Here is a 13,488-nt window from a genome sequence, read left to right on the forward strand (position 1 = left end):
CACTGGGTGCAGTGCCTAAAGACCTTGGCCTGCACTTAAACACAATCGGTGCTGACAAAATTACCACCTGCCAGCTGCAGAAGGCCACCTTACTGGGATCTGCACACATTATTTGCCGATACATCACACAATCCTAGACACTTGGGAAGTGTCCGACGTGTGATCCAATTCAACAGCCAGCAGAGTGTCTGCTGTGGACTCATCTCGTTGTGTTACAAATAACAACAACAACAACAACAACAACTTTATTGTTATACCTCGCCAACCATCTCCCCAAGGGGACTCGGGGTGGCTTACAAGAGACAAGCCCAAAAATTACAAATAGAACATAGCCAATTAAAACATCAAATAAAATATAAAAACAATCACAATTGTAAACAATATCAAAACAATATGGCTGAGAAAGAACGTAGCTGAGGTTCAGGCTCCATGAGTGCAATACATCCTGAAGGGAGTGCAAGAAAAGTGCAACAATCAAGTAGACAAGGCTGGGAATAGTGTCATCAAAAGTGTTGAGGTGGACGATAAGAGGGCCAAACGTAAAGCGCTGAACTTAAAATAGGAACAGGGAAAAATTACTGGTGGACTGCTTAACCCAGAAGTGGAAATGCTTTACTTTAATCCTCAAGTCAAATAGTGTCACTGTTTCATGATATCTATTTTGTGTATTTATTTGTGGATTTATATACTTTTTAGGCTTCATTTGCATGTTTTTGTCTTTGAATAATTTTACTGTTTGCTGAGAATTTTATGTCCAACCTCCAAAATGAATTGCCTTCCTCTGTTGCTGTTCCAGGTCCTTTGTACGGTTACATTTGACTCGTTGGAATCAAGTGTAAAATCTGATCTTATCACAACAGCAATAAGGTATATATTACCATCCTTCCACCTCCTGTCTTGGTTGCTGAAATTGTTGGGATCTTTTGCATGATAGCCTTCAAGGAAATAAGGATTCTAACTATGGCCAGTGCACTTGCTCAGCATGAGGTTAAAGTAATGTTTCCACTTAAAAGGAACGGACGATAGGTAGGAAATGTGAGGTCCTGGTTAACAACTTTGTTAATTAAGCTGTCAAGGCCTTCAGATTATGTTGGACTATAGCTCTTAGCATTCCCCCACATTGTCTCTATCACTGCTTCTTAAACTGTGGTCCTCGACCCCAAATGGGATTCCCATTGTTCAATGTTGGGGTCATGGAAAAATTCAGCAACAGTAAAAGATTTCTGAATGCTATCCATTACATAAGTGGTTCCCAACCTGTGGTCCATGGACCACCAGTGGTCCTCAAGAACGAAAATAGGGTCCACAGACTCACTATTACTACACGGTTGCTTCAAAACCTTGCGGCAACAAGAGGAACTAGGCTTGCAAAACCCTCTTATAGTGCCGAGGCAATGGGGATGTTGGGAGGGGAGAGGCTGACTACCCACAAAAGATTACGACAACCACATCACGTCTAGATTATTAAATATGGTTTTCTGTGGCCGAGCAGATGGCACCTACTGGATGGCATATATTCTGTATTAGAAGCTAGAGCTGATGTGGTCTATTCAATGCAATTTTCTGAATGAGCACTCCAAATAACCAAACCGAATTTAGAGTTGACCAAAAACTGATTTGTAACCCGTTTATTTATTTATTTACACTATTTATTTTCCACCCATCTCACTCTGCAGGGAACTCAGGGCAGATGACAATGCACATATACATGGCAAACATTCAATTCCATTAGACGTACAACATATACAGACAGACACAGAAGCAATTTAACATTCCAGCTTTCTGGCTTCATGAGGGTATGCTCGATTCCGGCCATAGGGGGAACTGCAGCTTCACCATCCACTTGTGATACCAAGTCCTTGATGGAGTACTTCCTCATTCTTACGCATGCTGCTGGAAGATTTTATGGTGTCATAAATTAGTTAAATTAGCCTCCCCGCATAAAGTGGTACCTAAATTTCCTACTTGACAGATGCAGCTGTCTTTCGGGCTGCATAGGTCAACAGCAAGCTAGACTATTAATAGTTGGGAGCTCACTCCGAACCGGGCTGGCTTCAGACTCATGATCTTTCAGTCAGTAGTGATTTAATGAAGCTGGCTATTAACTAGCTGCACCATAGCCCGGTCTAATGTTGGAGAGTGGTCCCTGGTCAAAAAAAGGTTGGGAACCACTGATTTACATGAATCTGTTCTTCAGTGTTTACAATGGACTTTGCAGAGAACCTTTCAGCTGTAATCCACAAAAAGGAAATTTATCCTGTTTAGCAAGCCTTGCAAATGCTTGTTTATTAATAGTCAGTGTTGAATAAAGGAACGAGTAATATTTATTTCAGTCAATGACCAGCATTTCAATCAGTGTTTGATTTTTATACCTATTTTCCATGACCCCATATTTGGGGTCATGGAACAATTTCTGTGGCGGAAAGGGTTCACCAATGAAAAAGGTTTAAGAAGCCCTATGTCACTTGGGAGTTGCAATCCAGCAAAATCTGGAGAATTATATTATTCTCACTTTTACTTTAAATCCAGACAAACATGAAAGCCTGCATTCTGGCTTTGAAAAGAATTCAGAAAGATTAATACATTCAAACAGTTTTCAGTCCTCTAAGATTTTGTCATTATTAACTACGAGTATTTGCGTGCAGTATGTATTTAAAGCCTCCTGTTTATCCAAACAATTTCCCTTTCAACCATTCACAGATCAAGCTCAGATCTACTTAGTTTTAGCAAAATAAAAACACTCTGTGTCCTCAGTTGACTCTTTGATCCCTGTGAGGTCAGGCCAGCTTCCCTGGGATAAGAGCCTTTCAGCGTTTTCGCTACTACACAAAAAGGCCTTGTTTTGCTTCGTACCTGATTTAGCAATTTGACTGCATGGTTTGAAGCAGGATGTCTTCCAAAGATTTCAAGGAGTTTTACACAGTGGAACAAACACTCTCCAAAATCAAGCCTATCTAACCTAGCACACAATTTTTACATCGTGTAAACTCAGCACATGAGAGGAGATGGGGAGGACCAAGCCTTCATTATATGTATTTTTGTGGATTTGTGTATGTAGTTAAAAATGTGAACCTCATTTCATTCTGAAAAAGATTTATTTCTATTTTTAGCGGAATAAAAGAAAAAAACTTCATGCTGCATTATGAGGTACGACTTATTTTATTCCATTTAGAGCTCTGGGGAAAGCATCTATGTTTAAATAACTCGATGAAAATACTTAAAAATTTCATGCTGACTAGATTTTGCGCTTTTTTTGAGAAACGGATCTACTACATTCTACAGTAAAAGCATGTTGCTAAGACTTAAAGGCAACAACATGCTGGGTGCTCCTATAGAAAAACAAATCATCTATATGTTGAAACAGTATTTTAATAGCATTTGTGATTTTGTTACTTAGTGTCACTTTTTAGTCACATTTAATTTATTTATTACTTATTTATTTACTGTATTTGTATACCACCTTTCTCAGCCAATCGGCGACTCAAGGCGGTTTAAGTACAGTAGATTCGCGCTTATCCAACATAAACAGGCCAGCAGAACGTTGGATAAGCGAAAATGTCGGTTAATAAGAAGGGATTAAGGAAAAGTCTATTAAACGCGAAGTTATGTTATGATTTTGCAAATTAAGCACCAAAACATTATGTTTTACAACAAATCGACAGAAAAAGTAGTTCAATACACAGTAACGTTATGTAGTAATTACTGTATTTATAAATTTAACACCAATTTTTGGGATTTATTTTTTTTACTAAAATTTCTAAACTTATACATTACTAGCTGTCCCCTGCCACACATTGCAGTGACCCAGTCGGTGTATATGTGTTTTGTGTGTGTATGTCTGTATATATGTGGTTTTGTGCATGCGTTGTAATTCATTTTTTTGCTTTTTAAGTTTCTTCTGCTGTGTTTTCCAGTGTTTTTATGAGCGATGGTCACTTGTTGGCCCTGATAGGTGTCTTGTGTCCAAATTTGGTATCAATTTGTCCAGTGGTTTGTGAGTTATGTCAATCCCACAAACAAACATTACATTTTTCTTTATATAGATATAGGATATATATAGATATAGGATAAGTGTGGTGTGAATTCACAGGAGTTATTGGATCTGTCCATGATTTCGGAGCCATGATGTGTAATTGCTCAAATTGCTCCGCAGCTGCAGCCTGTATTCTCCCCTTGTGCTGGTAGAACAGTTTAATTTCATACTTTTTGTTGTTCTTGTGCGTGTTCAAGTCATTTCCAAGTTATGGCAGACCTGTCATGGCTTGGTCATGGGTTTCCATGTCTGAGCAGGGAACTGAATGTTTTTTTCCAATGCTCAAAGCATTACACCACTCTGGCTCTCTTTACGTGTTTATTCACTATGAATTAATTAAGCCTTAAGGCATTTGATCGGTTTTCAGGATGACTTGAAAATATTTGGCTTTCTAGTTTCAATTTAGAGTCCCTTGGTGGCACAGTGGGTTAAACTGCTGATTTGCTGAACTTGCTGACCGAAAGGTTGGCGGTTCAGATCCGGGGAGCAGGGTAAGCGCCAGCTTCTGCCAACTTAGCAGTTCAAAAACATGCAAGTGTGAGTAGATCAGTAGGTACTGCTTCTGTGGGAAGGTAACGACGCTCCATGCAGCCATTCTAGCCACATGACCTTGGATGTGTCTACGGACAACGCCAGCTCTTTGGCTTAGAAATGGAGATGAGCACCACCCCCCAGAGTTGGACACGACTAGACTTAATGTCAGGGAAAACCTTTAACTTTACATTAATTTCAATTTCAAATAAGATTAATTAGTTATTTTAATATAGAAATACAATCCTCTAATGCAGTGGTTCTCAACCTGGGGTTCCCAGATGTTTTTGGCCTACAACTCCCAGAAATCCCAGCCAGTTTACCAACTGTTAGGATTTCTGGGAGTTGAAGGCCAAAAATATCTGGGGACCCCAGGTTGAGAACCACTGCTCTAATACTATGCATTTATTTGAACCCTCTTGTAGAATGTCAATAGATTAGACACTTTAATTGATAGGTATTTTATTGTCATGTAAAATGATACCATAATTCAGTTAGATCATTTACATAATCAGGGAAAGCCTCAGCTCATTAATATTATTAGATTTAGATGTGTCTGCATTTAGACGGATGGTTTATTTTTTGAAACACTGGATGCTCCTGATATGTTAGATGTTGACCCTGAAAGTGGGCCATTTATATACTTTGGCAAAGATTTTTTTTCATGGGTGTTGAAAACATGGATCATGTTTCACATAGACGACATGTTTAGGGGTGAATTTTGTAGGTTTTTGTCTGAAAACGTAAGTTAACAGATGAGTGTGTTACAATACCTTATTTCTCTTACAGTTCCCACCATATGCAACTAATGAGATTGGTAAAATTTCTAGTATGAACAGAAGAGAACTTGGTCACGGTGAGTAAAAGGTGAAAAAACTTGAATAGGTTGCACTGAAACAGAAATGAACTTTTTATATTTATAATATGATTTTTATTTTTGCCTGCAGGTGCTCTTGCAGAGAAGGCTTTGAAACCAGTGATTCCCAGTGAATTCCCTTTCACAATAAGGGTGACTTCAGAAGTACTGGAATCCAATGGTATGTGACTTAATTTATTTGAGTCTGTTGCTGAGAAAAAGATTTGCATATATCCTTTGGAAATCTCTGACAAGTGTTCTAATTATAGAAGGGAGAGTATAGCCAGGGCCTGTCATCATTTCCTTTTGTGATGTCAGCTGCAGAAACTTGGGTTGAAAGTTGTGAAATGGATCAGATATAGGTGACGACTGTGTTTCCGTTATCTAGAAGGGAATGTACTAATGTCATGGGGAGATTACAAATTAGAAGCTGACAAATCATTGCCACTACTGAGTGTACTGCTGGGAAATGTATGTTTTTGAATTTTATTTTTTTAATATGCTAATTCCTTTTTTAGCATTAATTTTTATTCTGAAGTCCAAAAATACAGAAATACAAACATACAGGGAGAGATATGGGGGGAAGAGCTACAGAAAGCAAAAACAGTAAACCCCACCCCACCCCCCACACACATACACATTTTTCCATGTTATAAAAAAGAGAGGGAAGATGGAGGAAAGGAAGGACAAAAGAATGGAAGGGAAGGAAGGGAAAAGAGAAAGAGGGAGGTACGGAAGGAAGAGAAGGAAGGATAGAATAAGGAAGGAAGGAAGGAAAAATAGGGAGAGGGAAGAAGGGAGGAAAGAAGGAAGGACAAAAGAGTGGAAGGGAAGGAAGGGGGAAGGAGAAAGAGGGAGGTAAGGAAGGGAAGAAAGGATAGAATGAGGAAGGAAGGAAGGAAGGAAGGAAGGAAGGAAGGAAGGAAGGAAGGAAGGAAGGAAGGAAGGAAGGAAGGAAAAAGAGGGAGAGAGGGAAGAAGGGAGTAAAGAGGGAAGGAAGGAAGGACAAAAGAGTAGAAGGGAAAGAAGGGGGAAAAAGAAAGAGGGAGGTAAGGAAAGAAGGGAAGGATAGAATGAGGAAGGAAGGAAGGAAGGAAGGAAGGAAGGAAGGAAGGAAGGAAGGAAGGAAGGAAGGAAGGGAAGGTGTGAGAGAGGAAGGCCTAAGAAAAGAGCCTTATATATATATACCTGCTATATATATAATCTTCTATTTTTCATAACACTCTTCTAAATCAGAAGACCCATCGTTGAATTTTGTCCATATCTTTGTTGTAAGAAAATGATAAATGAATCCCAGTCAGAAAGATGGTAATTACTTGGAAAAAAAGATGATTTGTGTAACTTGTGATTTATGTCTCTAGGATCATCATCAATGGCATCTGCTTGTGGCGGGAGTTTAGCACTGATGGATGCAGGTATGCATTTCACAGAAAATGAACATATTGGGTGCTCTTGTATATTCAAGGTGTTAAATATTGCTATCATCACTTGAAATATATATATGTTTCTCTTACTGTTAGGGGTGCCAATTTCATCGGCTGTAGCAGGCGTTGCTGTGGGTTTGGTTACCAGTCCTAACTCGGAAAAAAACGGAGACATTGAGAATTATCGCTTGCTAACCGATATTCTGGTGAGAGTTTCTTCTTGCTTATAGTTTGAAATATTATTATCAGCTCCAGAAGATTTGTACTCTATGCTTTAAAAAATCAAAACGCATATGATAGAGTTTAATATTCTGAAAGCAGTGTAAAAATGTAGTGTTGTGTTAAGTGTTCATCGCCCAGTTTATATTCCTAGCACTCAACTACCTGTCTAATGCTCCACTCGAGAATAAGACTTCAATGGACTGTTGTGTCTAATAATAGGTTGATGTTGCCATTGGCTGTGCATGTCCAAATGTCCAATATAACTTTTGTTTGCATTGACTGCATTCCACTAGATATGTACCTCAGTTTCCAAAACCAGTATATCATCCAAAATGCTTGGGAGCAGAAGTGTTCCATATGTTGTAGTTTGGAATATCGTATATACTCGAGTATAATCTGATCCGAATATGCCGAGGCACCTAATTTTACCACAAAAAACTGGAAAAACATATTGACTCGAGGGTGGGAAATGCAGTAGCTACTGATAAATTTCAAAATAATAATAATAATAATAATAATAATAATAGAGTAAAATAATAAATGCAATAAAATAATTATAGAAAAAAATATAAATGTAATAATAATAATAAATAGAGAAAAATAATAAATCTAAAAATAAGAGTAAAATAATAAATGTAATAATAATAATAGAGAAAAATAATAATTGTGATAATAATAATAAATATAATAAAATAATTATAGAAAAAATATAAATGTAATAATAATAGAGAAAAATAACAATGTAATAATAATAGAGTAAAATAATAAATATAATAATAGAGTAAAATAACATGTAATAACAATAATAGAGAAAAAGAATGAATGCAATAATAATAATAATAATAATAATAATAGGGTAAAATAATAAATGTAATAATAATAAATAAGAGTAAAATAATAAATGTAATAATAATAATATTAATAATAATAACAACAACAACAACAACAACAACAACAACAGTAAAATAATAAATAACCTTGACTCGAATATAAGCCAAGGGGTGCTTTTTCAACCTAAAAGCAGGGCTGGAAAACTCAGCTTATACTTGAGTATATATGACACTTGCATATCCATAATGAGATATTTTAGAGATGTGACTCAAGTCTAAGCACAAAATTAATTTTGGTTTCATAGACACCTTATACACATAGCTTGAGGGTCATTTTAGACATTTTTTTCTATACAATACACTGTTTGTGTAAACTGAACCATCAGAAAACAAAAATACCACCATTTCATCTACCTATGAGGACAATTTTGGATTTTGGATAAGTGGTGCTCAATCAATATGATTGTTTACTTGGGATCTTAGGAACTGTAGCCCTTCTGGTTGATAGTTTGCTCAAACAAAATTCTGAGCACTTAAAATCAGATAAAACTTGTTAGATTCCTGCTGTATAAAGATATTGCAGGATTGACTTTAACACTACCATATATCCATTGCAGCAGAGTAGAATTTGTTGTGGGGCCTTTGACAAAATGTTTCAAATGCCCTTATTTTTGCAGGGGATTGAAGATTATCTTGGTGACATGGATTTCAAAATGGCTGGAACAAATAAAGGAATAACTGCCTTGCAGGTATCTGTTTGAGATCATCAAAATTCCTAAATATTAAAAAAAAAACCCTCCACAAAGTGTTAAAGAAAATGGTGCTATTGATATAAAGTGATTTCCGTTTGTATATTATTAGGCTGATATCAAGCTACCAGGAATACCCCTAAAAATCGTAATGGAAGCTATTCAGCAAGCCACAGGTAAGCACACAGTATGTGGTTATAAAATTACTTTTGTGCTGTGTTGATTTGTTTTTTGAGAGGCAATAATCCCCTTTATAGCAACAGAGGAAATAGATACCAGTGCATGATGAGCACTTTTGTCTCTTTTTAGACTCAACGTTCTGCCTCAGCTGGGCGTTGTGTTACCTTTTCCATTCCTGTTGGCTGTTCGTTTTTGTAACTCTGTGATAAGGCCCAGCTTCCTGTATCATGTCTTGATTGGTTATCTTTAGCTGGACCCATCTCTCGGGACTAATCCTACCCCACTTTTACCTCATCCTTGTTGTTGTTGTGGTGTGGCTTCAAGTGGTTTCTAACGTTTGGCAATCCTAAAGGAAAACCTATCACAAGGTTTTCTTGGTTGAATCTGTTCATAGGGAGTTTGGCTTTGCTCTGCTGTGAGGCTAAGAGAGTGTGACTCCCAAGGTGGGCTTCTATGTCTGAGTAGGGATTTGACTCCTGATCATCTGATCAGGAGTCTTTGAAGTGACTGGCTTGACTGAAGGAACTGGGGGTGGCCACAGCTGACAGGGAGGTCTGGCATGGGCTGGTCCATGAGATCATAAAGAGTCAGAAGCGACTGAACAAATAAACACAACAATAACAACAACAGAGTCATAGTCCAAAGCTGAAACCACCATACTTATCTCCCTGAGAGATCAGAGCGAATTACAGATTACATATATGGCAAACATTCAATAACAATAATAATAATAATAATAATAATAATAATAATAATTGTTCCCCACTTTTTCTCTTGGCTTGAGATGGGGCACAGTGTATTTAAAACACATCACCATAAAATATACCTATATAAATAAAAATGTAATGTTCGTTTGTAGGATTAACATAACTCAAAAACCAATGGGTGGATTGATACAAAATGTAGACACAAAATGTTGACCTGTCAGGCCAACGAGTGACCATCACTCATAAAAACACTGAAAAACACAGCAGAAGAAACTTAAAAAGCCAAAAACCAAAAATTACATTACAATGCATCCCACATATATACACACAAACACACATATACACATTTACACAAATATATACACACACATATACACACACAAAACACATATACACAGACTGGGCCAGAGCAACACGTGGCAGGGGACGGCTAGTATATTATATGGGAAGTGTCTGACGTGTGATACAATACAACACCCAGCAGAGTGATCTTGTTTGCTGTGGACTCATCTTTTTGTGTTTCAAATAATAATAACAATAATAATAATAATATACTTGGATCTGCACGCATCATTCGAAAATACATCACACAGTCTTAGAAGCTTGGGAAGTGTTTGACTTGTGATTTTGTGATACGAAATCCAGCATATATATCATTTGCTGTGACATACTGTGTTTTTGTGTCAGAATAATTATAATAATAATAATAATAATAATAATAATAATAATAATCCACTGAGCTGCTGAACTTGGTGACCGAAAGTTTGGCGGTTCGAATCCGGGGAGCGGATAGAGATATTTCTGCTTTTTATTCAGTTTGCCTGTGATTTTTAGTTAGTTGATTGCCTGCCAATTAATTGACTCATTAAATTTAAGTCAATGTTCATATTAACAAATCTTCAGTTGGATGCCCTGTTAAAAAGACAACTTGAATTGAATATGGAAGATTTACCATTGGGAGAAGACATGGCTATTTTAAATATTTGCAATAATCTTTCATATTTTTTTTGGTTTATTTATGTATATTTTTTAAACTTCTAAAAATAAACCGATCCGGAAGTTTCTTTTAAATGCTGCTTTTCTGATTGAACTCCTCCAACTTGTAGCTAATTAATCTACTATTTATTTGTCGTGTCAGGGCAACCAGTCAATTATATTACATTTCTAACAGAACAAAGCAAACAAACAGACAAAATACAAAATTTGTGAGTTTGGTAGTTGATTAAATGTCCTTTGACCTGTATCTGGCCACTTGGAGTGCTTCTGGTGTTGCTGCAAGAACAATCTACTGATTAGATGTGATTAAAGTCAGCAGATTTACCCCGTATTGTGGGGACACCTTATGGATTCAAATTTAGATAATTTACTTTCATTTTTGATGTAAGTCTTAAGTGTGTTTCTTCTTTTAGTCAAATGTTTCTTCATGGTGAGTGATCTATGCCACCCAAGATGCTTGCTATTTCTAAAGGAAGCCAGTCCTTTTCCTTTCTCTTAAGAAAGCATTTTTGCCTTCACTCACCTTCATTGGCTGCTTATGGAAAACGCAGTGTCTTGAGAAAATAACCATGTGCAGCCAGACATGAATAATCCTAGCAAAGAAACTATTGAAGTAAATTTTGTTTTTTCCTCCTCTGTCCCTTTTGTGCAGATCTATTATTTAGGCAGTAGTGAGGAAACTGTGATTAACCTTACTGGGAAGTATATTTTTATACTGAAAAACCCAACGCACAAAAGCTGTGTGTGTGTGTATGTGGTCAAGAAGACAATAGAGGCTGCATGAAGCACAAAAGAGAATGAATGTTCCCTATTCCTCAGCGGGGTTAAGCTCTTTGAAATGGAACTACCTGGGGGAAGATGGAGGGCTTTCGAAAGTCCAGAAATATAATGGCACAAAACCGGGTGCACTGAATGTCCTTGCAAAGCGTTGAGATGGGAAACAGCTCCGCTTTTTGTTTAACGGTGCGCCAGCTTCCCCAAAGTGCCTCAGACCCTGGCTGTGATGCTGCAGCGCAAAAGGCTTGCATGGTTAGTCATGTTCGGAGCTGACAAAAGAAAGAGGCCGTCTCACTGCCGCCGAGAAGGATTTTTAGAAAACGAAAATGTTAATGTGCGCATTCTATATTTAAACTGGGTTTTTTTTCCCTTTCCTCCATAGTGGCAAAGAGAGAGATCTTGCAAATTATGAACAAAGCAATTGCCAAACCCAGAGCAAGCAGAAAGGAGAATGGACCGCTCGTTGGTAATGGCATACACACCTAAACCGGGGAGGTTGGGATGGACAAATCAGTCAGTTTTTAATCCATATGAGTTGTTTTCATCTGTGAGAAGTCAATTTTATCCAGTGTCCAAATATTCTACTCTTTATTAGACTTGTAGAATGATAGAACAAGTATAAAAAGCCTTCGACAATATAGAATCAGTTACAGAATTGCAGAGAAACAACCCACTAAAATAATATTGTTTTAGTAATACATTAAAATATTAATCTTTATTTTGTATGCTGATTTTTGCAATGCTTTGAATAACCAAATTAGGTATTGTTTGAAGGATAAATCATGTTGCAGCCTGGATATTTATTGGCAAACTTGAATTGAAATAGAATTACCTGGGGGAAGATGCTAAAAATGTAGCTCTAACAGCAATGTGCCCAGTTTTGTTTTATTTATTTATATTCTGCTTTTTTTCTAAAATGGGATTGAAACGCCTCCATCTTTGCTTGTTTCTCTCAATGCACAAAATATTTGTTTTCAGGTCATGTTGGGAATTGAATCATCATTGCTCACCACATTCACATTTAGACCTATTTTCTCATGTCATTCCTATCTGTATCTGCCTTCTGTACGGCTCAGTCAAGCAGTTACTCTTACTGGATATCATTATTATTACTATTATTATTATTCAGATTTATATAATAATCATCATCATAGAATCAAAGAATCCTAGAGTTGAAAGAGACCTCATGGGCCGTCTAGTCCAACCCCCTGCCAAGAAGCAGGAATATTGCATTCAAATCACCCCTGACAGATGGCCATCCAGCCTCTGTTTAAAAGCTTCCAAAGAAGGAGCCTCCACCACACTCCGGGGCAGAGAGTTCCACTACTGAACGGCTCTCACAGTAAGGAAGTTCTTCCTCATGTTCAGATGGAATCTCCTCTCCTGTAGTTTGAAGCCATTGTTCCACGTCCTAGTCTCTAAGGAAGCAGAAAACAAGCTTGCTCCCTCCTCCCTGTTGCTTCCTCTCACATATTTATACATGGCTATCATATCTCCTCAGAGCCTTCTCTTCTTCAGGCTAAACATGCCCAGCTCCTTAAGCCGCTCCTCATAGGGCTTGTTCTCCAGACCCTTGATCATTTTAGTCACCCTCCTCTGGACACATTCCAGTTTTTCAATATCTCTCTTCAATTGTGGTGCCCAGAATTGGACACAATATTCCAGGTGTGATCTAACCAAAGCGGAATATAGGGGGAGCATTACTTCCCTGGATCTAGACACTATGCTCCTATTGATGCAGGCCAAAATCCCATTGGCTTTTTTTGCCGCCACATCACATTGTTGGCTCATGTTTAACTTGTTGTCCATGAGGACTCCAAGATCTTTTTCACATGTACTGCTCTCGAGCCAGGCATCCCCCATTCTGTATCTTTGCATTTCATCATCATCATCATCATCTTTATTTATACCCTGCCACTATCTCCCCAAAGGGGACTCAGGGCGGCTTATATGAGGCCAAGCCCGGAAATGCATTACAACAAAATAAAACCAAAACACAAAATAAACATCGCAATAAAATAAATAAAACAAAAAAAACACAACAAAATAATGCAAAATACAGTAAAAGAAAAAATCGCAATCACAGTGAGTGCGCCACATGTACAAGGTAAAATGATATTCCCCTTTTTATCTCTTATCAGGACACAAAGCAGTTGAAAATCAGGGCATGAACATTTATTTAG

At 37.5% G+C, this 13,488-nt stretch overlaps 1 protein-coding gene across 1 annotated transcript in view; it reads left to right on the plus strand.

Moving 5' to 3' along the window:
• PNPT1 (polyribonucleotide nucleotidyltransferase 1) overlaps positions 1 to 13,488 on the plus strand; it is a 42,176-nt gene that overhangs the window by 18,931 nt on the left and 9,757 nt on the right. The window contains exons 14-22 of the mRNA XM_067462845.1: positions 797 to 867; positions 3,111 to 3,147; positions 5,354 to 5,420; positions 5,512 to 5,601; positions 6,782 to 6,835; positions 6,941 to 7,050; positions 8,574 to 8,645; positions 8,758 to 8,821; positions 11,688 to 11,771. Of these exons, the coding sequence (XP_067318946.1) occupies positions 797 to 867; positions 3,111 to 3,147; positions 5,354 to 5,420; positions 5,512 to 5,601; positions 6,782 to 6,835; positions 6,941 to 7,050; positions 8,574 to 8,645; positions 8,758 to 8,821; positions 11,688 to 11,771 (649 nt within the window). The remainder of the gene's footprint in view (positions 1 to 796; positions 868 to 3,110; positions 3,148 to 5,353; positions 5,421 to 5,511; positions 5,602 to 6,781; positions 6,836 to 6,940; positions 7,051 to 8,573; positions 8,646 to 8,757; positions 8,822 to 11,687; positions 11,772 to 13,488) is intronic.

This window comes from Anolis sagrei, chromosome 1 (genome assembly GCF_037176765.1).
Source record: "Anolis sagrei isolate rAnoSag1 chromosome 1, rAnoSag1.mat, whole genome shotgun sequence".
Taxonomy (NCBI): Eukaryota; Metazoa; Chordata; class Lepidosauria; order Squamata; family Dactyloidae; genus Anolis; species Anolis sagrei.